A 26,890-nucleotide genomic window follows, 5' to 3' on the forward strand; every position below is an offset into this window, starting at 1 on the left:
TCCACCTGAGCACCTGAGTTGAGTAAGAGTTGCACAGTCTCTGTGCCTCCCTGATATGCAGCAGCCTGAAGAGCAGTGCCAAAATGTCCTCCAACTAGATCCACATATGCATCTGAGTTAAGTAGAAGCTGCACAGTTTCTATGTGTCCCACAGTTGCAGCGGCCTGCAGAGCAGTTCCAGAGTATCCTGCAACTAAATTCACATTTGCACCTGAGATGAGCAGGAGCTCCACTATGCCTGTGCGTCCCCAATATGCAGCAGCCTGAAGAGCAGTTTCATCATACCCTGCAACCAGATCTACCTGTGCACCTGTGTTAAGCAAGAGCTGCACTGTCTCTGTGTGTCCCTGAGCTGCAGCAGCCTGAAGAGCAGTTCCATAGTACCCTGCAACCAAATTCACCTGTGCACCTGAGCTGAGTAGGAGCTGAACAGTTTCTGTAGGTCCCCCATATGCAGCAGCCTGAAGAGCAGTTCCAAAGTGTCCTGAGACCAGATCCACCTGTGCACCGGAGCTAAGTAGAAGCTGCACAGGTTCTGTGTTTCCGCTAAATGCAGCAGCCTGAAGAGCAGTTCCAAAGTGTCCTGAGACCAGATCCACCTGTGCACCTGAGTTGAGTAAGAGCTGCACAGTCCCTATGTGTCCCTCATATGCAGCAGCCTGAAGAGCAGTTCCAAAGTGTCCTGAGACCAGATCCACCTGTGCACCTGAGTTGAGTAAGAGCTGCACAGTCCCTATGTGTCCCTCATATGCAGCAGCTTGAAGAGCGGTTCCATAGTGTCCTGCAACCAGATCTACCTGTGCACCTGAGTTGAGTAAAAGCTGAACTATTTCCATATGTCCCCGAAATACAGCAGCCTCAAGAGCAGTTCCATACTCCCCTGCAACCAAATCCACCTGTGCACCTGACTTGAGCAGGTGCTGTACAGTCTCTGTGTGTCCCTTATTGGCAGCAGCTTGAAGAGCAGTTCCATACCTTCCACCAATCTTGTTTACTTCACAATTGTTTTCTATACATAATTGAAGAATTCCTTTGTTGCCCCCCAATGCAGCTGCATGTAACACAGTCCCATAAAAGTCATCCACCAGATTCACTGCTCCTTGTCTGTCCTTCGCAAACAGTACTTTGCACACCTCTTCATGACCCTGTAGAGCTGCAAAAATAATTGCTATATCCTGACCTCTTATAGAACTTAAAATATATGGTGATAACTGGAGTAGATTTCCTGCTACTGTAATAGACAGAGGAGTTATTGTTGATGTTGCGACCCTTAAGTTGTCCCATGGCTCTGACCACCAGCCATACTTTTCAATATGCATGTAATTCCTCACTAGAATATGTTCTATGCATTGAATCAACTCTGACTGAAGAACTACCTCTCCCTGACCCTTTGCATGAAACAGAATATTCTGGGCATATTCAAGCAGAGGATTATCACTATTTAGCTCATCTACTAAGTGCACATAGATACACAAGGTATGTGTGATCCTAACATCCATATCTGGGAACTCAGCAGATCTGATCTTCTCTAGGAAGGCCTGAGTGGTAAAGTGTACAAGACGCACATCATTTGATCCTTTGTCATGTGTAATGAGCCCACAGCATATCTTGATAATATGGCCTATTCTAATTAATTGCTTATCATTTGGCAGTTGTGGGGTTTTTGTTGACATAGCGAGTGCTGTCTGCAGTTCAATGACCCTTAGTGGACGTTTTGCATGTGAAATCCATCCCAGAGCAAGTATTGCAAGTTCTGCTTGATTTTCTGGTTGGAGCTTAATATAATCTATGGTTCTGCCATAGCCAATACCCAGATCATCTGGCAAGTCATCCAAAGCTTGTTCCAGTGCCTCTATTGTTAGAGCAGTACTCAGAAGCTGGAGTTGTAGTTGTACCATCAAGAACCTGTATATAAATAAGCCTGCTATATCATAATAAATGTCCACACTTACATGCCATTAGCCTTGACAATCATCTTATTAATCACCTCTTCTCTAAGATTGATATTCTCATATAGAAACTCCTTCAGGATTTGATGATGATCAATCTGTGTTGTGATATATAATCTCATGTCTCTTTCATCTGCCTGCAACTGCAGACTGACAACAGAAATTTGTGAGGGTAGAATAAGATGAGGCCTAGACATTATCATAATATTCACATTTCCTCCTAAGTGGAGAAACTGCATGAGTAATGGATGGTATTCACCATGTTGATATTCATCCATTGCATCTACCACAATATAGACAGTTGTGAAGGTAGCAACCAGTGCTGAGGTAAGCTGTTGGATCTCAGACAAACTAGGATGTGTGCCTTTGCTCCTGTGGGATTTATGGAGGTTTCTGGCCTGCGACATATCCTTGTTTATGGTTAGCTGTCCCCAGATAGCTGCCAGCAAATTCTTCTCAGTTTGAAGCTCTGTCTCTTTGTAGTTAAGATAGACCGAAGCCACTCCAATTTTGGAATTCTCCTCCAGTTGCTGGAGCTGGGCAAGATAGTCTACCACTTTGGATCTGCAAACAATACTCAGTACATATAGTTGTAAGAACCCAGAACCATTACACAAGCACTGTTTTACCCATGCCAGCTATCAACAATCGTTAGTTTTTTTGTAACCAAATGTGTCTTTTAGACTCACGAATCCCCTGTACACCAAAGTATGCTCCCTGTTGTTGATTTCCACTTCATGAATTCTGGATGCTCCAGAAGCCAGTCACCAGTATTCTTCTTCCGGATCTCAGAGATGGCCTGATGACGGAGGAAGAAGTTGATTGGTGAGATCCATTGAATCAGGGTCATGTCTTCTTGGACTGTAATAGATTATTATTGATGCATAAAGCTTGCTACACCTACACTCAGTACTGGCTCCATGTATGCTATAGATTCATATCAGAATGATATACAATGCAAAGCATCATACACACTGGGTATAATCTCCAGTCACATGGATTTGAGGGCCATGGCCATCGCCTCCATGCCCCCCACCAGAGCCTCCACCTCCCCCAGTACCACCTACAGCAGTCACTAGCAGTCCACCAGCCAGGGTAGACCCTACCTATAACATTAACGACAGACATTGCAGGGTCGATGGTGGTCAAGAGCAAGATGCGGTGGCCGTGGGAGTCGGCACCTGCTCGATGACAGATTGAGCTGATGCCGGGAATCTCGGGAATCCGACAAGTGTCCGACGCTGATCTGAGCGTCCTGATTGGGTGAGTCTTGATCTTCTTTTCTCTTGACTCTCACCGTCACTTTATCCCTCGTGGACAAAACACACCGTGGACCATGTCGGGTGACGGGCTCCGAGTCTGGAAGTGGCCACGGCCGCCTCGGCGCCTCCCACGATCGCGGAGCACTAAGTATATCGACAGCAGGTCTGGCACTGGCAGCCGGCCCATTTTACTCCCCACCTCTCCTGCGACGTGTATTCCACCGTCACGCCGCCAGTGCGCGCGCACAACGGCAAAGAAGGGGCCGCGATCATAGGACTGGCGGGACAACCTCGTAACGCGCGCCAGTCGTCCCTGTCTCGCTCGCTCAAACTCGGGCAGCGCCAGCGCGAACATAGGAGCGCGAAAGTGAGAGGCTGAAGCCCCGAAATCTGTCATAGACGGTACTTGCCAAGCCTTGCGCTGTGCTTGCTCACAGCTTCAGCCTGTTGCACCACCGCTGGGGACACTCGCAGTCTCGCACTGTCGTATATTTCTCGCCGGGTCTTGACATGCCACACTCTACCCGAATCCCGCTCGCCTCACCTCCACGCTACCCGTTCCCTCTTCCGCGTCCACTCAAGGGTACAGCCCCGGCTTCACCCAGGCCGTCGCCTCCGCGAGCAACATCGCGTACAGATACCGGTGGACGCCCGCGGCCACCAGTGCACCACAGCCCGACGGTGCCCACAACTGCATCAGCGGCGGGTCTGTTCGGGTCGAGGGTGTTGACGAAGTTTACTAGCGACGTCAGCAAGGCACCGACATGGAGGCAGAGGTATGCGGACTCAGCGTGTTGTTCGGCGCGAAGCCGGCCCCGGCCCCGGCGGAGGCGGCCGGGACATCGGGCGCCGGCGGGAGCCACAGCGGGACGTTCGCTGCCGTGGAAGGCGCCGAGGACGGACGCTCCGACGGTGGCGCCGAATGCGGCAAAGGGGAGCGTGTCGTCGGTGAGCGTGCAGTTGTTGGCGGCAACGAGCGTGTCGTAGTCGCGCTGCCCGTCGGACGTGCGGGGCGTGGTGATTGGCGCCCCCGATGACTGTTGGTTCAGTACCAAAACAACTTACAGAACAAGGCACAGACTATAAAGCCGCCCCGGAACAGCTGCGTCGGCACAAACCGGGTGTTATGCAGGAAGAGAAGCGACGCAGGGATCGCACCGGCGCTGTGGCTGCCGCTGGACGAGAGTAACTAGGAAAATAGACATGGCGGCATGGATAGACACGACGACGCGCGCGGGATCGCCGCCAAACGCGCTGATGTGCTTCCTGAGAGTGGCCGCTGTCGGCTGGCGCCATCGTTTCAGGCAAGTACTCACCTCCGAGTCAGCGTGGCTTGTGCTTACTCACAGCTTAAGTCTTAGCCTCTCCGTCGCGCCCCATCTCCCGCAACTCCTGTGCGGCACTCGCATCGTGTATTTCCCGATGGGCGTCGACTTACTCTCGCTTGCCTCCCCTCCACACTCCAAGCCCACGCGCACCCACCCTCTTTTCCGACATCCAGCCCTCCCAGCGTCTGCCGCCCTCCCTTCGACGTCGCCCCCCGCCAATCACAGCCCCTACGCATACTTACTGCATCGGCGCCGTCGCGCGAAAGACGCCCACAGCAAGATTCCCTGCCTCTCGACGGCGGGTGGCGGGAGAGAGGAAGGGGGGAAAGAAGCCCGTCATGACCGATGGCCTTTCCTCTGAATCCTCATCCACCGCCGATTCCCGACGCGCCGCTGGTGGGTCAAGCGCCGCCCGCACGCACTCGAACGACGTTCTGTCACTCAAGATATGGGACCCGCCGACTGGTGCGGCCGGCACTCTGTGGCATTCTAGAACCATGCAGTGTGTGTATTAGCGCCTCAGTATGCTCTTCTGGGGCAAGAAAGGGGTCTTATAGTGCCAACACATTACTATAAGACCCACACCACCATCCGTCTGGCTATTCAAGCAGCGACGATCGAAGAATTCTAGAACCTTGAAGGTGAGAAGACAACGAGCGAGAACCGAATGTCGGCGGAGATATGCAACAACAAACATAAGTATATCTCAATCCCCTTTCCTTCTATCTCCCCACCGCCACTCACACCGCCTGAGTGCAGGCCTCGGGTGCTACGGGCCACCGTCCCCATCCCCACGCCAGTCGAAGCCAGCGCGTGGTCGAGCTGGTTGACGGCGGCTTCCGGGCCGAGTACGAGCACGTCGCGGCCGATTGTGGTTGCTGCGGGATGCCGTTTTCCTGAGGCAGACACATCCAACACTCAGATAAACAAGCTCAACATCATCTGCCAGGCGCCGTACGAGCGCGAGGCGCAGCTTGGGGGCCCGTGACGAGATCGCGCGCAGGCGTCGCGTAATGCGGGGCTCTGCGGGCAGGGCCCCTGATCGGCGGCAGCCTTGACACGACACTGAAGTACTGGGACGTCTCCGCCTTCTCGAGCGGGGGCAAGGAGGAGAAACAAGGTGGAGAAAGAGGCGGGCGTCGCGCCGGAGGGCCGCGCCGTCTGCACGCAAAACTTCATCGGGCACAAGGTGTGTTCAGAAGAACTGACCGGATGGTGTTTTGGGTTCAATACTGGGTTGTAGATGACTGGATATTTCTTTTTTGCACCAGCATTGAGGAGAATGGAAATAGTATGAGGATTGGGGGTCATCCAAGGGGGATCCTTGAGAAATAAGCTAGCCAGCAGAGGTGTCCTGTACTTCCCAGCAACCAAATCCACCTGTGTACCTGAGTTGAGTAAGAGCTGCACAATCTCTGTGTGTCTCCCATATGCAGCAGCCTGTAGAGCAGTTCCATGCACCCATGGAATTAGATTTACCTGTGCACTAAGATTAAGTAAGAGCTGCACAGTTTGTGTACTCCTACAATGTGCAGCAGCCTGCAGAGCAGTAGGGCTCAGCACCATACTGTAGTGGTATGGCAGTACAGCTACGGTGCCGTACTGTACCAGGGCTTGATGGTGGCTGGTACAGTATGGTACAGCTCTGGTGAGGCGTCATACTGGCTGTAGCTGTAGCGCCGTATCCGGCCGGGGTACAGTCACCTATAGCAGTCACTTCTGATAGGCTCCGGGCCCACTAATCGTGAGCCGAATGACAGTCGCTGATTTTGTGTTGGTTTTGCGCTTTGTTGTAGATTTCGATTGAACGCGCTTTTGTGTTGATGCTTGAGTCGGTCTTTTCGACGAAGATGCTTGAGTTTTTGTCGATTTTGTCGGGATTGTCCGATTTCGATCGCCTTGCGAGTTACGGGTAGTCCTCGGTTTCGCGTTCGCAGATAGTTTTGGTACGAATAACGGTGTCGGTCTCAGTTCTCCAACTCCGCGTAGTAGATTCGGAAAATCGTTTGGTTGGGAATCAGTTAGATCTCGCTGTTTCCCTTTTGGTGGTATTTTGACGTTCGATCCAAGCGTGTGGGCGCTTGCTTTTCTTCTTGCTTGTCACAAATTGCACGAAACCAAGTTTCAGCAATACTCGATCACCCCTCGCGGTGGGCTCCAGATGATGAGTGCGGAGTGGGGGACAAAGCAAATGAGCCTCTAACTAACCAAACCAACAAAAACAACCAAAACTCCACTTGAGATAGAGAGAAAGTTGTATAATGTCGAGTAGGAAAAGTCACAAAACCCAAAATATCGTCGACTCCTTGTGCGAGAACAGACCCCTGTGAACAGAGCCTTGGCACAAATGTGTAAGGTTGTAGGGTTGATACGAGTTTCTTGCGAAAAACATTGATTTGTTGTGCCCCAAAGCGTACTATCGACGAAACTCAGCAATAGAGAAGCGCCAATACGATGCCCGGAGAGTTTATACTCGTTGGATCAGGACTAACTGCCTTAAACCCTCTGAGTTGTCTCGAGTCAGGATCTAACTGCCTTAAACTCTCGACCAGCAACCAAACCCAATAAACAGCAACCGGAACTCTTGTATTCAGCAACCGAAACCCTCAACCAATAATCCTTCCGACGCGATGATACTATTTCAAAAGAGCTAGCAAGATAGATTGATGAGCTAGATCCCCAGATGCACCTAGTAGAGCGGGGCAATCCGTAAACCTGCCAAATACAAAACAGAGATATAAATACTAAACAGAAATTGATAGAATCAGGGAAAATCTCAAGTAAGAAAAGTAGTCCATGTGCATAATTGTATAGGTATCGTTTCGCCATACGGCCCAGAGTCGAAAATCCAGGTCCAGATGACTGGTATCGCGTGTATTGGAGTCAATGACCTGTGTAAATCTTCCGTGTTCGCGACCATCTAGTTTGTCTTGTGAAGAATCCCTCGATCTTGAGTAGGATAAGTGGATAGCTCTGCTCCCCAGCTTTCGATTGACACCTATAACTCGTATCTTGTGCATATGGCCTCAGCGGTGGTTGTCCCAACTCTCCTGGCGCATTTCCAATGTTCAGATGATCTGTTCCTCGACAGTGTTTTAGAGTCGCCGTTGATCACAGGTCCAGGCCCCAATCAATTGAGTAGGTTTTCGCCGTTTAACCGTCCCTTGGCACTCTCGATCCTCCAGCATGATCCGAAACCACGTTCCAATGATGTCAGTCATCGATGCCAACAGAGATAGGGGTGTCCCTATCTAGGAGAAGTCGATCTCGAGTCTCCACTGAGCGCCAAACCGAATATGCCTTTTAGAATACACTCCCTTTGGGTATTTTGCATAGAATTGGATAGATTCTAGCGTAGAACAGGCTCTGCGAACTTTTCCTAGTCAAGATTTTGGAATCACTGAGAGCGATTTGATAGATTTTGACTGGAGTTTGTCTGGTTCTTGTGCAGGTAATTCCCTAGTTGACCATTCGGGACTCATGTCAACTCTGAGACGTGCGCTGAGCAACAAAATCGACAAAAATAGTCGTTTCCTGGTCTGTCCCAGACTGCGGCTTATCACCGCGCCACGGCCTACGCTCTTAGGGACGAATATGAGAACAAGGGTGTGTGTCTTGCCCTCTTCTCTCATCTCTTCCCGCCCTCGCTGATCCAAAGGTAGTCAACACCCAGATAAACGAGCTCAACATCATCGGCCAAGCGCTGTACGAGCTGGAGGCGCAGCACGGCAAGCTCCGCACGTGCTATGAGGAGGAGATCGCCCACCTCCGCGCCCCGAGCTGCAGGCGTCGCGCAGCGCGGGGCCGGGTCTCGGCGGGCCTTCCCGGCGTGGGTCGACGGGCTGGACATCGCGAGCCTCCCCGCGGACATGAAGAAGGATTAGGCCGCGGCGGTTGGAGGGCGTGCAGTTGTTGCATACATTTGCGCATGCGACGTGAGTGTCACAGCCTTTTTGTGTGCGATTGGAGGCGGATGAGCTCATGTGGGTGGAGCGTTGTTTGTTGTGTCCAGTTCTCCGTGGACGGGCGCTATTTGGCAACGGGGTGCAACAGGTCGGCGCAGATTTTCGATGTGAAGACAGGCCGGAAGACGAGGTGCGTGTTCACTCAACTATCATTTTCAACCGTTGAGAGAGGTGGGAAGCGTGCTCGTGGACGACGTGAGTGGACCAGCAGGCGACCTCTATATCCGGAGCGTAAGGTTCAGCCCGGGCGGGCGGTTCTTGGCGACGGGGGCGGAGGACCGGAAGATCAGGGTGCGTGTTGCTTCCCTTCAACCGCTTGCTTTCTCTTTCATTTATCTCTCTCCTTCCCTCGTTCTTGTCCACTCCCGTTTCCCACCCTCTACCTTCTCTTCCACACTTGCTGACGTCGCCCCAGATATGGGACATCACCAAAGGCACCGTCGCACAGATCTTCAGCGGGCACACGCAAGAAATCTACTCGCTCGACTTCTCACGCGACGGCCGGGCGCATCGTGTCCGGCTCGGGCAACCGGACCGCGCGCGTGTGGGACATGGACGGCGGGCCGCCGCTTATCCTCGCCGTCGACGAGCCCGCGTCGTCGCCGTCCACCACCCGCGACGGCGGGCGCGAGGGCCCGGACGCGGGCGTGACGAGCGTCGCGCTGTCGCCGGACGGGCGGTACATCGCCGCGGGGTCGCTGGACAACGTCGTGCGCATCTGGGACGCGGACAGCGGGGTCCTGCTGGAGCGCCTCCGCGGGCACCGCGACAGCGTGTACAGCGTGGTGTTCACGCCCGGACGGGCGCGGCGTGGTCAGCGGGAGCCTCGACAAGACGCTCAAGCACTGGGACGTGTCCGCGCTCGCGGGCGGGGGCAGGGTGAAGACGGAGGCGGGCGCCGCGCCGGAGGGCCGCGCCGTCTGCACGCGGGACTTCCTCGGGCACAAGGTGCGTGTCCCTATTCCATTTTATTGCCCAAAAAATATTAATAAACGTCGAGGACTACGTCCTCTCCGTCGCCGTCTCGCACGACGCGCAGTGGATCGTGTCCGGCTCGAAGGACCACGGCGTGCAGTTCTGGGACCGCGCGGGCGCGGTGCACGCGCTCCTCCAGGGGCACAAGAACTCGGTCATCTCGATCGACCTCAGCCCCGCGGGCGAACCTGCTCGCGACGGGCAGCGGGGACAGCTTGGCGCGGGTGTGGAGCTATGCGTAGGGGGTGGGTGGTTAGGGTGTGCTTAATGGGATTGGGATGAATGAATTGACTTGATTATACGAAGATTAGGATAAATAAATTTTCATTCACATGATATAGGTTCCAGCTACCTATGAGACTCAGCCCGAGGAATGGGAACAAAACTGGAGGATTTTTTTAAATTTTAATTAAGGTAATAATGACCCCAAAAAGGGCCACCTTTATTTATTGGGAAAAATGAATATAAAAAGACCCAATAAGTAGAACAGCAATCTTATCAGATCCTCCCGTTTTCATCTCAGTTGTCGTGGTGACTCTAATCCACGTTATTATTACCATCAGCATCATTCTTATCATCATCATAGTACAAGTGAGGATGATCTGGTGTAGTGCCAGAGACAGCCATCCCACAGGCCAAATCACACATGGTGCAGATCAATGGTTTGTCTGGTGTCAAGATATGGTTTCCCTTATGTGGTCTCAAGAGAAGAGACCAGATGGTGTTTTGTGTTACTGGGTTGTAGATGACTGGATATTTCTTTTTTGCACCAGCATTGAGGAGAGTGGAGATAATGTGATAGATGTTAGTTTTGAGCCTCCAAGGGGAATTGAAAGAATGTAAGGCAGCCAGCAAAGGTGTTCTGTACTTCCCAGTGACTAGATCCACCTGTGCACCTGAGTTGATCAGGAGCTGGACAGTCTCTGTATGTCCCTCATATGCAGCAGCATGAAGAGCAGTTCCATAGTATCCTGCAATCAGATCCACCTGTGCACCTGAGTTAAGCAGGAGCTTGACAGTTTCTGTAAATCCAAGAGATGCAGCAGCCTGAAGAGCAGTTCCATAGGGCCCTGCAACCAAATCCACCTGTGCACCTGAGTTGAGTAGGAGCTGCACAGTTTCTGTATTTCCCATAGATGCAGCAGCCTGCAGAGCAGTTCCATAGTGTCCTGCAACCAAATCCACCTGTGCACCTGAGTTGATCAGGAGCTGGACAGTTTCTATATGTCCCCCAAATGCAGCAGCCTGAAGAGCAGTTCCAAAGTGTCCTGAGACCAGATCCACCTGTGCACCTGAGTTGAGTAAGAGCTGCACAGTCCCTATGTGTCCCTCATATGCAGCAGCTTGAAGAGTGGTTCCATACTCCCCTGTAACCAGATCTACCTGTGCACCTGAGTTGAGCAAGAGTTGCACAGTCTCTGTGTGTCCCCCAAATGCAGCAGCCTGAAGAGCAGTCGCATAAGGACCTGCAACCAGATCCACCTGTGCACCTGAGTTGAGTAAGAGCTGGACAGTTTCTATATGTCCCCCAAATGCAGCAGCCTGAAGAGCAGTTCCAAAGTGTCCTGAGACCAGATCCACCTGTGCACCTGAGTTGAGTAAGAGCTGCACAGTCCCTATGTGTCCCTCATATGCAGCAGCCTGAAGAGCAGTTCCAAAGTGTCCTGAGACCAGATCCACCTGTGCACCTAAGTTGAGTAAGAGCTGCACAGTCCCTATGTGTCCCTCATATGCAGCAGCCTGAAGAGCAGTTCCAAAGTGTCCTGAGACCAGATCCACCTGTGCACCTAAGTTGAGTAAGAGCTGCACAGTCCCTATGTGTCCCTCATATGCAGCAGCTTGAAGAGCGATTCCATACTCCCCTGTAACCAGATCTACCTGTGCACCTGAGTTGAGCAAGAGTTGCACAGTCTCTGTGTGTCCCTGATATCCAGCAGCCTGAAGAGCAGTCCCATAAGGACCTGCAACCAGATCCACCTGTGCACCTGAGTTGAGCAGGACCTTCACAGTCTCTATGTGTCCCCTCTTAGCAGCTGCCTGAAGAGCAGTTCCATACACCCCTGCAACCAAATCCACCTGTGCACCTGACTTGAGCAGGTGCTGTACAGTCTCTGTGTGTCCCTCATTGGCAGCAGCTTGAAGAGCAGTTCCATACGTTCCACCAATCTTGTTTACTTCACAATTGTTTTCTATACATAATTGAAGAATTCCTTTGTTGCCCCCCACTGCAGCTGCATGTAACACAGTCCCATAAGAGTCATCCACCAGATTTACTGCTCCTTGTCTGTCCTTAGCAAACAGTAGTTTGCACACCTCTTCATGACCCTGTAGAGCTGCAAAAATAATTGCTATATCCTGACCTTTTATACAACTTAAAATATATTGTGATAACTGGAGTAGATTTCCTGTTACTGTAACAGACAGAGGAGTTAATGTTGATGTTGTGACCCTTAAGTTGTCCCATGGCTCTGACCACCAGCCAGACTTTTCAATATGCATGTAATTCCTCACTAGAATATGTTCTATGCATTGAATCAACTCTGACTGAAGAACTACTTCTCCCCGACCCTTTGCATGAAACAGAATATTCTGGGCATATTCAAGCAGAGGATTATCACTATTTAGCTCATCTACTAAGTGCACATAGATACACAAGGTATGTGTGATCCTAACATCCATATCTGGGAACTCAGCAGATCTGATCTTCTCTAGGAAGGCCTGAGTGGTAAAGTGTACAAGACGCACAACATTTGATCCTTTGTCATGTGTAATGAGCCCACAGCATATCTTGATAATATGGCCTATTCTAATTAATTGCTTATCATTTGGCAGTAGTGTGGTTTTTGTTGACATAGCGAGTGCTGTCTGCAGTTCAATGACCCTTAGTGGACGGTTTGCATGTGAAATCCATCCCAGAGCAAGTATTGCAAGTTCTGCTTGATTTTCTGGTTGGAGCTTAATATAATCTATGGTTCTGCCATATCCAATACCCAGATCATCTGGCAAGTCATCTAGAGCTTGTTCTAGTGCCTCTACTGTCAGAGCATTACTCAGAAGCTGAAGTTGTAGTTGCACCATCAAGAACCTGAATATATTTAAGCTTGTCATATGGTAGTAAATGTTCAGACTTACATGCCATTAGCCTTGACAATCAGCTTGTTGATCACCTCTTCTCTAAGATTCATATCCTCATATAGAAACTCCTTCAGGATTTGATGATGGTCAATCTGTGCTGTGATATAGGATCTCATATCTCTTTCATCTGCCTGCAACTGTAGACTGACAACAGGAAATTGTGAGGGTAGAAGAAGATGAGGCCTAGACATTATCATAATATTCACATTTCCTCCTAACTGGAGGAACTGTCTGAGTAATGGATGATATTCACCATGTTGATATTCATCCATTGCATCCACCACAATATAGACAGCTTTGAAGGTGGCAACCAGTGCTGAGGTAAGCTGGTGGATCTCAGATAAACCAGGATGTGTGCCTTTGCTCCTGTGGGAATTGTAGAGGTTTCTGGCCTGTGACATATCCTTGTTTATGGTTAGCTGTCCCCAGATAGCTGCCAGCAAATTCTTCTCAGTTTGAAGCTCTGTCTCTTTGTAGTTCAGATAGACCGAAGCCACTCCAATTTTGGAATTCTCCTCCAGTTGCTGAAGCTGGGCAAGATAGTCTACAACTTTGGATCTGCAAACAATATTCAGTATATATGGTTATGAAAACTCAGGACTATTACGCAAGCACTGTCTTACCCATGCCAGCTATCAACAGTGGTTAGTTTTTTTGTAACCAAATATGTCTTTTAGACTCACGAATCCCTGTGCACCAAAGTATGCTCCCTGTTACTGATTTCCATTTCAAGAATTCTAGATGCTCCAAAAGCCAGTCCCCAGTATTCTTCTTCCGGATCTCAGAGATAGCCTGATGCCGGAGGAAGAAGTTGATTGGTGAGATCCATTGAATCAAGGTAATGTCTTCTTGGACTGCAATAGATTATTGTTAATACATAAAACTTGCTATGCCTACACTCTGTATTTGCTGCACCATGTATGCTATAGATTCATATCAGAATGATATACAATGCAAGTGTCATACACACTGGGTATAATCTCCAGTCACATGGATTTGAGGGCCATAGCCATCTCCCCCATGTCCTCCACCAGAGCCTCCACCTCCGCCAGTACCACCTACAGCAGTTACTTGCAGTCCACTACAAGGGAAAACCCTACCTGCGACATTGACGACGGACATTGCAAGCTGTGAGGGGATGGTGGTAGTCAAGAGCAAGATGCACTGGCCGTGGGAGTCGGCGCTTCCTCGATGATAGATTTGGCTGATGCTGGGAAATGTCGGGCGTCTAACAAGTGTCCGAGGCTGATCGATGTGGTAAGCCTTGATCTTCTCTCTTGACTCCCACCTCCACTCCGCGCGAACCGCCTCCGTGGCAACAACTTGCGAACACACGCGTGGACTAAGACGAGTGCTGTGAGACAGGTGCGACTATCGCCCCGCCTGTTGCGCTGTTCGGACCGACAGGCCTTCCAGGCCCTACTTCTCGGACTAATATGAGGACACCGATACTAGTCGGCTGCCAGTGGACCCGCTGCGGCACCCGCTCCGACGGTCAGACAGACAGAACCCTGCACTGGCACGCAGCACTTCACCGTTCAACCCGCGGAGGACCGCTGAGTGTTGAGCGGCCGTCCCACCTCTCCTTTGCCCTCTTTGCTGGTGTAGTCCCCCATCACGCCGCCAGCGCGCACGCGCACGAACCCGGAGTCCGTTCCGCCATGGAGTCGGTGAACGAGTTCCGCGACTGGATTGCCACTGGTGTTGCTGAAGCCAAGGCCGTGCTCACTAAGGCCAAAGAGGAGTACAAGCGCTACTACGACCGGAGACGCACTCCGTCTCCGGAGTTTAAGGTTGGCGACCGTGTTTGGCTGGATGCCTCTGACATCAGGACGACTCGCCCCTCGGAAAAGTTCTCTCATCGCCGCCTCGGACCGTTCAAGATAGTCGTGGAGATCAGCAAAGGTGCCTACAAGCTCGACCTCCCTCCGCGCTACTCGAAGCTCCACCCGGTCTTCCCCGTCGTCAAGCTCGAGCTCGCCCAGGACGACCCCTTCGACGGACGCCCCGGCTACGACCAGCCCCCTCTGGACCTCGAGGACGGAGTCCCGGAGTGGGAAGTAGAGGAAATCTTGGACGCAAGGGTGAGGTATAAACGGCTGAATTACTTCGTCAGATGGAAAGGCTACGACGCGTCGCACGACCAGTGGGTCCGCTTCGACCGCGTCTTCGCCCCGGAGAAAATCGCGGAGTTCTATTGTAAGTACCCTGGCAAGCCACGACACATCGCCTCCGCGACCTTCGACTCGATTCCGTTCCGGTCTATGCGTCGGGACGCCGCATTCAAAGGGGGGGGTGATGTCAGGGGAACCTCCCTTTTGGCCCCTCGGAGACGCCTCCGACTCCGGTCCGACTCCGGTTCCGACTCCGGTCCGGCCCTCCATCTCGCCCGCACAATCACCGATCCGTCAACGCCCTCCCAACGGTCGCCCTGGGACCTTGCCTGCGACGCCGCCCAAGCCTTCTGTGCCCGACAGCGGCAGCTACGGACAAGCAGTATATAGTCAGCTCCCTAGCAGGCGGACCCTTAGAGTTTCTTCTCTTTGGATCCTCCCCTGCTAGGTCAGCTTCATTTGTATTTGCTTACCAATGTTCACGCTTTGGATCCTCCCCTGCTAGACCTTGATCTCAGGCCTCCGGGGTTGCCCTTACATGGTCCTAACGTTTTCGTCGGTCGACAGTCTTGGGAGCCGTCGGCCGAGTTTGCCAGCCTTTACCCGTCACTGACTTTTATCGCGCTCGCCACCGGGACCCACTCGGTCCACGGCCAAAAGGCTCTGCTCCGTGGCCGGCGCGCGCTATCCCCACAATACCCACGCTGTATCCAACGTAACACGTCGGGCCGACCTCCCCTGCGCCTGCTCGGCAGTCCCCCGCGCTCACCATTCCCCCGGCCCCGTCTGCTCGCGGTCCCCCATCCAAACGGATCGCTCGGTGTCATGGTCGCGGTGAGAGTGGCGCTCAGGCTCCCAACATGGTCCTTAGCGCAAAGTGCGAGTGGCCGCATAACGAGCAGAGGAGAGCACGTGCGCTGCGTCTGGCAGGCCGCAGAGGCGATGGGGCACGGCGGGAAGTCGTTCCCTGCATGCCGTGCGCTGGCGCGGCGGGAGGCTTGCGAGAGGCGGGAAAAGAAGGAAAGAAGCACGAGGTGATTGATTGCCGATTACCTGCGCGCTCTTCACATCACGTCACGAAGATCATAGTGACGATCTTCTTTTCTTTCCTCCAACAACAACGCGCCGCTGGCACTTCCCCGCCCCTAACCTGCGTGGAGTATTATGCAGATGCGACAATGTAGTGACTATGGGTCTTATAGTGACCCGTGGGCACTATAAGAGCCGCCGAGCTCCCTTCCAGACCTCCAGGATTAATAGGTCGAAGGGTACATACAACGTGCGTTTCCTTGTCAAATTTTTAACGCTGAGGTAGCACCGCGCCCGCAGCCGCCAGGGGTCCCCCGCCATCACCCGCCCGTCCGTCAGCATTGGCCAACGCCAGCTCGCTGCGCCCGCGCGTGGCCCGGTTGGTCAACGGCCCGCTTCCAGTGTTGCTGAACTGCGGCCATTTGAGCCAAGCCCGTGGCGGTTTCGAGGCGTCGGAGCTCGCCCGGAGCCGGCTACCCAGGCCGGCTTGGCCCCGCTATCGGGTTGGCCCAGCGCGCCGACGCGGTCGCGTTAGAGGCGAGTACGAGAATAAGGACGTGTCGCCCGTTGGCCTGTGGACATCTCTTGGCTTTTCGCTGACGTACGCGTAGGAACTGGAACTGAGAGTCATCTGCCAAGCGCTGTACAAGCTGGAGCTGCAGCACGGAAATCGCACCTCCGTGCCCGGGCCGGCACGCCGTCCACAGTGCAGGGCTCAGCGGGCCGAGAATCTCTGGCGTGACTAGCAACGCAAGCACGCACCTCGTCGCCCGCGCCAAGCACACCACATCCTCGATCGATCGAGGACTCGATCGTCTTTCTCCGACGGGCCCTCCGCCGCTCTCCGCCCGCCGGCGTCCGCGTCGAAGCCCCGCCTTCCCCGTGCATCGCCGCGCGACAAGAACCTCGCACCCAGCCCACGCTCACGGATATCAGCGCGGACTGGTTTATTGTGGCGGATTCGGCCGAGAGACTGCTGCCAGTGTTGGAGAGCGCAATGGCATAACCTGTCGCCCACAGCACCGCACGCTGCAGCCATCGGGCCCCGCCGTGCCCCTTACCGCACCAGCCGTGGCCACGAGCACGCTGCCGCACGTGGCCGAGCTCGTTCTCCGGCTTCGTCGGCGCCGAGTACGACCGCCTCGTCGCCGACCGCGCAACCGCATACGCCCAAAGGGACCCTCCATGCCTCGCGCTCACGAGGGACAGTCAACATGTAGATAAACAAGCTGAATATAATGCGACAAGCCCGCGTTACAACAGCGCCGCCGAGCGCCCCGGTCCGCCACGTTCGGTGAGACGGCATCCATTTGCGCTCCCATGTTCGCGCTGGCGCTAACTGAGTTTAAGCGAGCGAAATAGGGATGATTAGTAAAATGGGCCTGCTGCTAGACCTGTGTTCGATGGTGCTCCGCGGCTTGAGCGGTTGTGCGGGGAGGCCGCGGCCAGCCCCATCCGAAGCGTCCCGTTTGTCCTGGTGGCGCGGCGGGCGGGGCGCCTGTCGCAGAGTACTTACGTCGTAGCCTACGGCGTGTTTTGTCCACGAGGCTTGTTGCGGTAAGAGTCAAGAGAGAAGCTCCGAGTCAACCAATCAGGACTCTCGAATCAGTGTCGGACACTTGTCAGATTCCCGGAATTCCAATCGATCATCGAGCAAGTGCCGACTTACACGTTGCTTCCACGTACACCCTCTTGCCCTTGACCACCAACACCATCTCACAGCTTGCAATGTCCGTTGTCACTATCATGGGTATGGTCTGTCCTGGCTGGTGGACTGCTAATGACTACTGTAGGTGGTACTGGTGGGGGTGGAGGCTCTGCTGGTGGACATGGAGGTGATGGCCATGGCCCTCAAATCAACTTGAATCTCATGGGAGATAATACTCAGTGTGTATTGGTGTGCATACCGCTACGCTAATCTAATTTAAAAAATCAATAGTATACATGGTGCAGCAAACACAGAGTGTAGGTGTAGCAAGTGTTATATATAAATAATAATCATCTATCACAGTCCAAGAAAACATGTCCCTGATTGAATGGATTTCACCAATCAACTTCTTCCTCCGTCATCAGGCCATCTCAGAAATTCGAACGAAGAATACTGGTAACTGGCTCTTGGAGCATCCAGAATTCTTGAAATGGAAGTCAACAACAGGAAGCATACTTTGGTGTACAGGGATCCGTGAGTCTAAAAGACACGGTTGGATAAGGAACTGAGTATTGTTCACATGGGTAAAACAGTGCTTGCGTAATATTTCAGAGTTTACATAATCATATATATACTGAGTATTCTTCATAGATCCAAAGTTGTAGACCATCTTGCCCAGCTTCAGCAGCTGGAGGAGAACTCTGACATTGGAGTGGCTTCAGTCTATCTGAACGACAAAGAGAGTGAACTTCAGACTGAAAAGAATTTGTTAGCATCTATTTGGAGACAGCTAACTATAAACAAGGATATGTCACAGGCTAGAAGCCTCTACAACTCCCACAGGGCCAAAGACACAAAGCCTAACTTACCTGAGATCCAACAGCTTACATCAGCATTGGTTGCTACCTTCAAAACTGTCTATATTGTGGTAGATGCAATGGATGAATATCAACATGGTGAATACCATTCATTACTCACCCAATTTCTCCAGCTAGGAGGAAATGTCAATATTATGATAATGTCTAGGCTACATCTAGTTCTGCCCTCTCAGCCTTCTACTTCTATTTTGAAATTGCAAGCAAATGAAGGGGATATAAGATTATATATCATAGCCCAAATTGACCAACACCAAATCCTCAAGGAGTTTCTATCTGAAGACATTAACCTTAGAGAGAGGAGGTGATTTACAAGATGATTGCTAAGGCTAATGGCATGTAAGGCTAAATTAATATATAACAGGCTAATTTATATTCAGGTTCTTGATGATACAATTGCAACTCCGGCTTCTAAGTACTGCTCTGACGGCAGAAGCACTAGAAAAAGCTCTGGATGACTTGCCAGATGATCTGGGTATTGGATATGACAGAACCATAGATTATATCAAGCTCCAATCAGAAAATCAAGCACAACTTGCAATGCTTGCTCTTGGATGGGTTTCACATGCAAAGCGTCCACTCAGGGTCACTGAACTGCAGACAGCACTTGCTATAACAACAAAGACTGTACAATTACCCAGTTCTAGGCAATTGATTAGGATTGGTCATATTATCAAGATATGCTGTGGGCTTATTACACATGACAAAGGATCAGATGTTGTGCGTCTTGTGCACTTTACTACTCAGGCCTTTCTGGAGAAGATAAGATCTGCTGAGTTCCCTGATATGCATGTCAGGATCACACATACCTTGTCTATATCTTTGCAATTGGTAGAAAAGTCAAATGAGAATAATCATCTGTTGAATTATGCTCAAAATATTCTGTTCCATGCAAAGGGTCGGGCAGAGGTAGTTCTTCAGTCCGAGTTGATTCAATGCATAGAACATATTCTACTGGGGAATTACATGTATATTGGTGGCTGGTGGTCAGGACCATGGGCCAATTTAAGGGCTGCAAGGTCAACCTTGACTCCTCTTTCTGTCACAGTAGCAGGAAATCTACTCCAGCTATCACGACATATTTTAAGTTGTATAAGGGGTCAGGATCTAGCCATTATTTTTGTAGGTCTACAGGATGATCAAGAGATGTGCAAAGTATTATTTGCTAAGGACAGACAAGGTGCAGTAAATCTGGTTGATGACTATTATGGGACAGTTTTACATGCAGCCACCCCTGCCTGTAATCCATTTGAAAAGTGCCCGGTTGCAACCAGGGAATCGGATTGAAATAGACCCGACTCGAACCAGGCCTGGTTATAACCAGGAAATTTGAAAAGGGTAAGAAGTAATGAAATAAAGAAACGGCAAAAGAGAGAATTGAACGGACGACACGCCGAGGCAATCGACGGCGTATAATCAGATCGACTAAGGATGCTTGCCTTCGACTTATTTGACATAGCCTGATGCCACCGGCTCCGCGCAGCGGGCCCCGCGGCAAGCGCCGGCTCGCGGCAGCGTGGGGTCCGGGGCCTGCCCAGAGCTTATTCAGCAGGAAATTACTAGAAAAAATAAAGAAAAATTAAGAAAAAAAATTTACTGCCCCCGGCAGGGTGGGTCCAGGGCAAAGCCCTGGTCGGGGTCCGGGGTGGAAGACCCCGGCCATCGCGGCCGGCGCCGCAATCTTCAGACCGGGCAGATCAGAGCAAGCAGGACCGCATACAAACCACCTGACATTCACTTCAATCTTGGCTTAGCAGCAGACATTCTGGATTAATCAGCCCCGTTGCCGGTTCAATGCTGCTTATGGTCATTATTTTAAATGAATATTTATTTAAATTGTGGTTGCAACCGGGACCTGGTTATTTCCAGGGATATTTCAATCAGGTCACCTGGTTATAACCGGGGTATATTTCAAAAATACTACCACTACGGCTCAAGGTCCTGCTCAACTCAGGTGCACAGGTGGATCTGGTTGCAGGGTCCTATGGAACCAGTCTTCAGGCTACTGCATTTCAGGGACATATAAAAACTGTTCAGCTCTTGCTCAACTCAGGTGCACAGGTGGATCTGGTTGCAGGACAGTATGGGACTGCTTTTCAGGCTGCTGCATCTAGGGGGAACATAGAGATTGTGCAGCTCTTACTGAACTCAGGGGCACAGGTGGATCTGGTTGCAGGACATTTTGGAACTGCTCTTCAGGCTGCTGTATTTCAGGAACATATGGAAACTGTCCAGCTCTTGTTAAACTCAGGTGCACAAGTGAATCTAGTTGCAGGACACTATGGAACTGCTCTGCAGGCTGCTGCATATGTAGGAAGCACAAAGACTGTCCAGATCTTGCTCAACTCAGGTGTACAGGTAGATTTGGTTGGAGGTAATGAGCCGTCAATATGACAACCGGTCAATAATGCCAGGAGGGCTCTATGTCACAAACAAAGCCGGATCAGATGATGGGCCAACTTAATGGATGATCAAATGATCTAACTTCGTAGTGGTTGATGATTAGATCAAGTTGTATTGATAGGTATGATACAACCGGATGACTATTTCCCAGAAGGTAGGAGGGAAAAGAGAATAAAAGCGCTGGGGGCAGAAGGCCACCAGCGTCCTACTTATATACTAATTCCAGGCTGACTAATACTGACTCACTCTGACTCATACCGACTCACCCTGACTCACATCATGACTCACTCTGACTCGGATTGATATGACTCAGTCTGAGTCATTGATGGATTGATGGATGATATCATCTAACCCAATATGGTAAGGCTGTGCTAGCCTTCGTTTGGGGTTGGTTGGTGTGATGTGGTAGAGGTTGATGATATCATCAGAAATTGATGATGAGATCAAATGTGCCGCTGTCATCAGTGATCAGCCTAGAAAGTGTAACACTCTATAAATTCATTTTGAAGCACAATAATCATGCCATATATATAGAACTTCCAGTAGAATTGTTCTAGACTTTAGATCTATTCCAGAAGGGACTAGCCGAGCGGTCTACACAGTTCTGGACCAATTCTAGACATAGACCTGGTCTAGAAACTGAACCGAATAAGTGGTAACATGTCTGTATTTGGCAACTCTGAACCAGGTAAAATATTAGAACATTCCGGAATCCAGAACTAGAACATTCTAGAGGCGGATCAGCGGATCAGGTCACAGTGTCACACATTACATAATTATTTCTAGAGTAGTATATAAGGAGCCCTGTAAATTCCATAAATATAGAACAAGGGATCAAATCCCCATCAGACCTGTTGATTGTGACCACTACCATAGTCCAATCAGTTGGGTTTGTTGAAGTTTAGATATCATTTCAAGTGCAAGTGCTAAGTGCAAAGTGCAAGTTCAAGTTAAGTGCAAAGTGCAAGTTTTAAGTGCAAAATGCAAGTGCTAGGAGAGTAGAGCCATATTGCTCCTCTCAAATCTAAACTCCTCACCAATCAACTGCTATTTCTGTCCACCATAAGTGAAAACATCAATACAAGTTGACACAACATCTTACAAACTACTGATATCAATAAGAACATCTGAATCTGTTAGCCGTTTCCTGCGGCTCGAACCCCGAACACAAATCGCACAAAATTAGGATTTGAATAGTTAGGTTGAAGGTCCCAGTGATCTCCTTGATTGCTCATTTTCTACGTGTATTAGAGGGTACCATGGAACTGCTCTGCAGGCTGCTGCATATCAGGGACACATAGAGACTTTGCAGCTCCTGCTCAACACAGGTGCACAGGTGAATCTGGTTGCAGGGTACCATGGAACTGCTCTGCAGGCTGCTGCATATAGTAGGAAAACAGAAATCCTTCAGCTTCTTCTCACCAGGGGTGCACAAGTCAATTTGGTTGCTGGAAAGTACAGAACACCTCTTCTGGCTACCCTCCATTCCCACAATCCTTCTTGGGGACTCAACATATATCTTACTACATCCATACTTCTTAATGCTGGTGCAATAAAGAAATATCCAGTCATCTACTACCCAATAACCCAGAGCACTATCTGGTCACTCCTTTTGAGACCACATTTAGGAAACCATATCTTGACCCCTGACAAGCCATTGATCTGCACCATGTGTGATTTATGGTGCAATGCACCTAGTCATCACCAAAATGTGACAACCAATATTGCTCCAGGAGTACTGATTTAAATTCTTAGTGCTCTAGCCAAAAGAGACCTTTTGGGATATAGAATAGATTGGCTAGAGGGATGGTGAAAATATTCAAAATTGACTGAGAAATATATTTTGTCACTGCCAGTTCTGCCATTGCTTATGCAATCACGTGAAAATAGCCAGAAAAAAAGAGGAAAAATCAGGAAAAAATATTTGGCCAATTTATGCCATATACAAGTGACAGGAATATTATTCAAGCGTCCATAGCCTCTGCCAGACACTCCGGAATGCGCCGATGAGACTTGTACTTCTGGCTGGAAAATTCCCTAACTTTGGCTTGTGCATCCTTGGCACCAAGGCCTTGGCTGTATGCATCAATAAATCACCATGCACAATGTTCCCACTTCTGGATCAGCTCCACAGATACCAAGGCCATTGCTTTGGGAAGATTTTCCTTCAGTGTGGTGAATGTGTAATCACAATGTTCCCGAAGATACCGTTTGATAGCAGCCCAGAAGTATTCCATAAAGTTGATCTCACAGTGGACTTGCTGAGAGCAATCGGGAATGCGATGGGACACAACCTCAAGGTTGGAGTCTGCTTCCTGGGGTTCTTGGGGAGTGTCTGACATCTCAGAGAGGTCGGAGGTTGTGGCATCGACGGCCTTTGCTGCTGCCCGACCTGTCCGGGCATGTGCAGCAGCAGCCAGCTGCGGTTTTGCGCTTCCGGCCCATCTGTCAAAGCTTTTTGTGGTCGTAGACAGTGGAGAAGTTTGTATTTTACAATATACATAATGCACAACTTTTTGGCGGTTCCACCGCTCATGTGATCTGATTATATAAGATTATATAAGCTGTCCAGATTTGGTGGTGACTAGGTGCATTGCACCATAGCTGGTGGGATGGCTTTCTCTGGCACTATGACAAGTCATTATATATATAATGATAATGATAACAATGATAGGAATAATGTAAATTAGGGTCTGATATCTACCTGAAACCTTTAGCTATATCATGTAAATGAATGGTTCTCCACACAAGTAAAATAGCTATTCATCCTGTCACCTATGTGGCCCATATATCACTGTAGACTATCAGGGCCAGCCCAGCGGGTTGGACCTGATGAGCTATATGGGATTGTGCAATCTCCATAGAAATGAATAATCATGCTATAATGAAATGAATAATTCAAACAATTTTCAGAGGTATGATGTCAGGGTTCGGGTCGGGCCAACGGGCCCTATACGGCCCATCGGGCCCTCACCACCCTTAGAGCCCTAGGGCTTGACAAGCCCTCATAATTCACAAGCTCAAAGCAATGAGCAACAACACTAATATCCCAGAGAAGGGACATAATCACGGATCGCGCTTTAGTCAGCCATCAAGCCATCATGACCCGCCATCAGGGATCATGATGCGCCGCCGGACGCCCTTGACAGCGGGCCCAATCGGCCCTAGACAACCACAGGGTCCAGGAGGGAGCTCCTTACTGTTGCATTGTCAAACACTCCTTAGTGTCGACATTGGCATGGCTCCTTTCCAGAGGAATGGTCCCTGGGCTCCTAGCGGAGCGACCAGGGACGACCAGAGACATCCCCTGCTCCATTCTGATCGACCCTCAGCGGGCCCAATCGGCCCCTAGCGCCCACAGTATATAAAGACCAGAGTATTACTCCTGTACCTTAGGTTTAGCATTGAAGTCTCTTCCTTTGAACCCTACTCCGGCCTGGTCCCCTAGAGCGGGGTTGCTGCGACCATACCCCAGGAAAGGGGCGTCTAGACGACTTCCAACACTCCAGGCTAGCTTGCCTCATTGACCTGAGCCCTTGGTTGGGCTGGACAGCTCAGGCTCTTGTCTCTTATGTTCACCCTTGTCCTAGCCACTTCTTCTTGCTCTCTGGCCTCAAGCTCTGGGTTCCCCTGGTACGGGGCGATGGGAGGGTGCGGGCCCGATCGGGCCCGCATGTCACGCGTCACACCGCGCCGTCACGCGGTGTCTAGGAGCCACAGCGACTCGTTACTCCAGGAAAGGAGATATGTCGCCCCTTGGACTGGCAACCCTTCTCAAGCGCTCCAGGGGTCTCGGGCCCGCAGCCCCTGTTGCGGGGCGACTCCCCTCGACCCCCCGAACCGTCGGGCGTGACCGCGTTACGTCACGCCCCGCCCGAACGGCTTGTTCAACTGGCCCAGCCTATGCCTTGCCCTATGTCTTGGGCACCAACTCTACTAGGCAGCGATCTTTGGCTATGGACTCGTTCCCTTCAGCAGGGGTAGGAAACTCTAGACGACTACTCGTATCCTGTGACACCGCTGTCACACAACGTGGCAGCGGGGCGTCTCGAGTCGCCCCGAGCTGTCCCTACCCTGCTCTCTATTGCAGCAGTGGCACCATCTACGCTGCCTGGTTGCCAACCACCCAGCTATGGGGGTTGAACCATCTTTCCCACACTTGTCAGGCTGGCAGGAGACCGTCACGTGGGCCCGGGCCGGCCCTGTTCCTGACATATGAGATGTTTTTAGGCGCCAAGTCAGGCTAACTAAGACTTATCAATAAAACCATAGTATGAATAATGATTGTTAATTTTGCTAACTGTTTTTACAGAATACACCAAATAAGGTTGATTATCAAACTGATCAGTTGATGAGCTGTGCAAACTTCATTAAGTATTGCAAGCAATGATCTGATGATAGATGAAATCATCAACAATTTAATAGTATCCATCAACTAATCTATTTTTAATAGATTCAATATGTTATAGTCATATAGGTGAAATTTCCCGACTTTAATACCATCAAAATTAAACTGGAGGCTTTATGTTGTAATTGATAAGAAAAGATATGGTCACAATATATCATTATATATTCAACACTAATCTATCAAATCATTTATTAAGTTCCCATGTTCAGGACGATCAGGTCCAATCAGTTCAATCAGATATACCAGGCCAGTTATTTGTACCAGTTCCTGCTCTTCCTCAGAATATTGGGTATAAGCAACCTCTCAAGGAGATTGGCACGTCAGCCCAATCAGAAGGTTTATCAGGAAAGGCCGTCTTGCTAGGATTGAAGAAGAATGTAGTGAAGGGAAGGAAAGGCTGTCTACCTGGAAGCCGAAACCACTAGGGTAAACAGTGATGTGTGAACGTTTTCTGGATGTCCTTGGGCCCCTTCCTTTTTGCTACTCATCTTCTTTGACACTATCCCTGCTTTTAATCATTCTGACATTCATTTCCATTTTCTCTCTACCTTAAAATCCAAGTAGTCAACTATCTACCCCTCTATTGCTTTCTAGAAATGTTACATGTCTATACTGATAGTAATCAAGTGATACCATGTCAGATCAGGGGCTTTATGATTCTATGGATTGGATTTAATACTAAGAAGGAAACTAATTTTGATGTCATCAAAAGTAGGAAATTTCTGATAATAATATATTGAATCAACTTTTTTCTTCCCTAGATCAGTAGATGGAGACTATCAATTTTGATAGATTTGATGGACCATCAGATATTGCTTTCTATTCCTGCTGGATTAGTCCATTGTTAAAGAGCCTGACAACCGATCAGTCTAATTTTGATGGCATTAAGATCGGAAAATTTAACTATGTGATCCAGATATGCTAAGTCTATATTTACTGAGTATTACCAAATTACCATCCCAGTATGGAACGGAGTCCGGGTTATTGCTGAACAACTGGGGTTCAAACCACGACAAAGCATTACCCCGGAGGTAGGAGAGGATGTAGACGATCTTCTCTGAGTCTGTAGTGAACTCAGAGGGACATTCAGCAAAATGCAAATAGCATTGAGTGAGGAAAGGACGAAGCTTCAAAGGGTCAGAGCCTTCGAAGGGCTGTGGGTTACAGAGATTGGACTTTCAGTATCGAGACGTCTTGAGAGAGAATTGTTGAGCGATGGTCTGATTTCGCGACATAGTGTTAATTGCACCAGCCAGGGCAGCCAGACCAGAAACGATGCCAGCCGCCATTCTCTCTTCATTAGCAGGTCTCCTTGGTGCCGGAGCAGCAGCACCAGGACCACCTAGACCGCCTAGTAGTAGGTTACCTCCCAGAGGGCCTCCGCCCCCAGGACCACCCGCAAAGTGATGTACAAAGCACCTTAAGGCAATAGAGAGAGTGAAACTGGGTGTTGTATAGGAGCATGAATGGCAGGAGGGATGTTGTAAAGATTATCCAGGGAGAAACGAAGAAAACAGAGCAAAAGAACATTGATCAGCTTGGACTTGTAGATTGAGGCCCTTGTAGAAGTTAAGCAGATGAGCCGGAGGAGACGACTGTTAAGGTCATCCCAGACGATAATGAGTGCGGAACGTGGATAGCAAATGAGCTCTTTCACCAAACTAATCCACAAAAAAACAATCAAACTCCACTTGTCATAAAAGGAAATATGCAATTTATTAAGTAGGAAAAGTCAAGAAACCCAATAATCGTCTTCTCCTTGTGCAAGTACAGAACAGAACCTTAGCACAGATGTGTAG

General features: G+C 50.2%; 3 protein-coding genes across 3 annotated transcripts; 1 reads left to right on the top strand and 2 right to left on the bottom strand.

Annotated features, from left to right (window-relative positions):
• Positions 1–2,574: 2,574 nt before the first annotated feature.
• Positions 2,575–3,110, bottom strand: MIND_00119600 (ANK-REP-REGION domain-containing protein; the record flags this gene model as incomplete). Its single annotated transcript, XM_037358132.1, has 5 exons — positions 3,056–3,110; positions 2,925–3,012; positions 2,854–2,876; positions 2,639–2,810; positions 2,575–2,587 (listed from the first exon to the last, which is right to left on the bottom strand). The coding sequence occupies exons 1-5, from the start codon at positions 3,075–3,077 to the stop codon at positions 2,575–2,577; spliced, it is 318 nt and encodes a 105-aa protein (XP_037226042.1). The 5' UTR covers positions 3,078–3,110.
• Positions 3,111–8,512: 5,402 nt separating this feature from the next.
• MIND_00119700 (putative TUP1-general transcription repressor) lies at positions 8,513–9,747 on the top strand (the record flags this gene model as incomplete). Its single annotated transcript, XM_037358133.1, has 4 exons — positions 8,513–8,871; positions 8,920–9,279; positions 9,323–9,452; positions 9,505–9,747. The coding sequence occupies 4 exons, from the start codon at positions 8,513–8,515 to the stop codon at positions 9,745–9,747; spliced, it is 1,092 nt and encodes a 363-aa protein (XP_037226043.1).
• A 269-nt stretch (positions 9,748–10,016) lies between these two features.
• MIND_00119800 (ANK-REP-REGION domain-containing protein) lies at positions 10,017–13,736 on the bottom strand (the record flags this gene model as incomplete). The annotated part of the gene is made up of 9 exons (XM_037358134.1): positions 10,017–11,668; positions 12,470–12,564; positions 12,612–12,797; positions 12,834–13,172; positions 13,222–13,246; positions 13,298–13,468; positions 13,512–13,537; positions 13,585–13,672; positions 13,715–13,736. 9 exons carry the CDS (start codon positions 13,734–13,736, stop codon positions 10,017–10,019), a joined length of 2,604 nt encoding a protein of 867 aa, XP_037226044.1.
• Positions 13,737–26,890: the final 13,154 nt, after the last annotated feature.

This window comes from Mycena indigotica (assembly GCF_014461135.1).
Source record: "Mycena indigotica strain 171206Taipei chromosome Unknown Mind.scaff0001, whole genome shotgun sequence".
In the NCBI taxonomy this organism is placed as follows: domain Eukaryota; kingdom Fungi; phylum Basidiomycota; class Agaricomycetes; order Agaricales; family Mycenaceae; genus Mycena; species Mycena indigotica.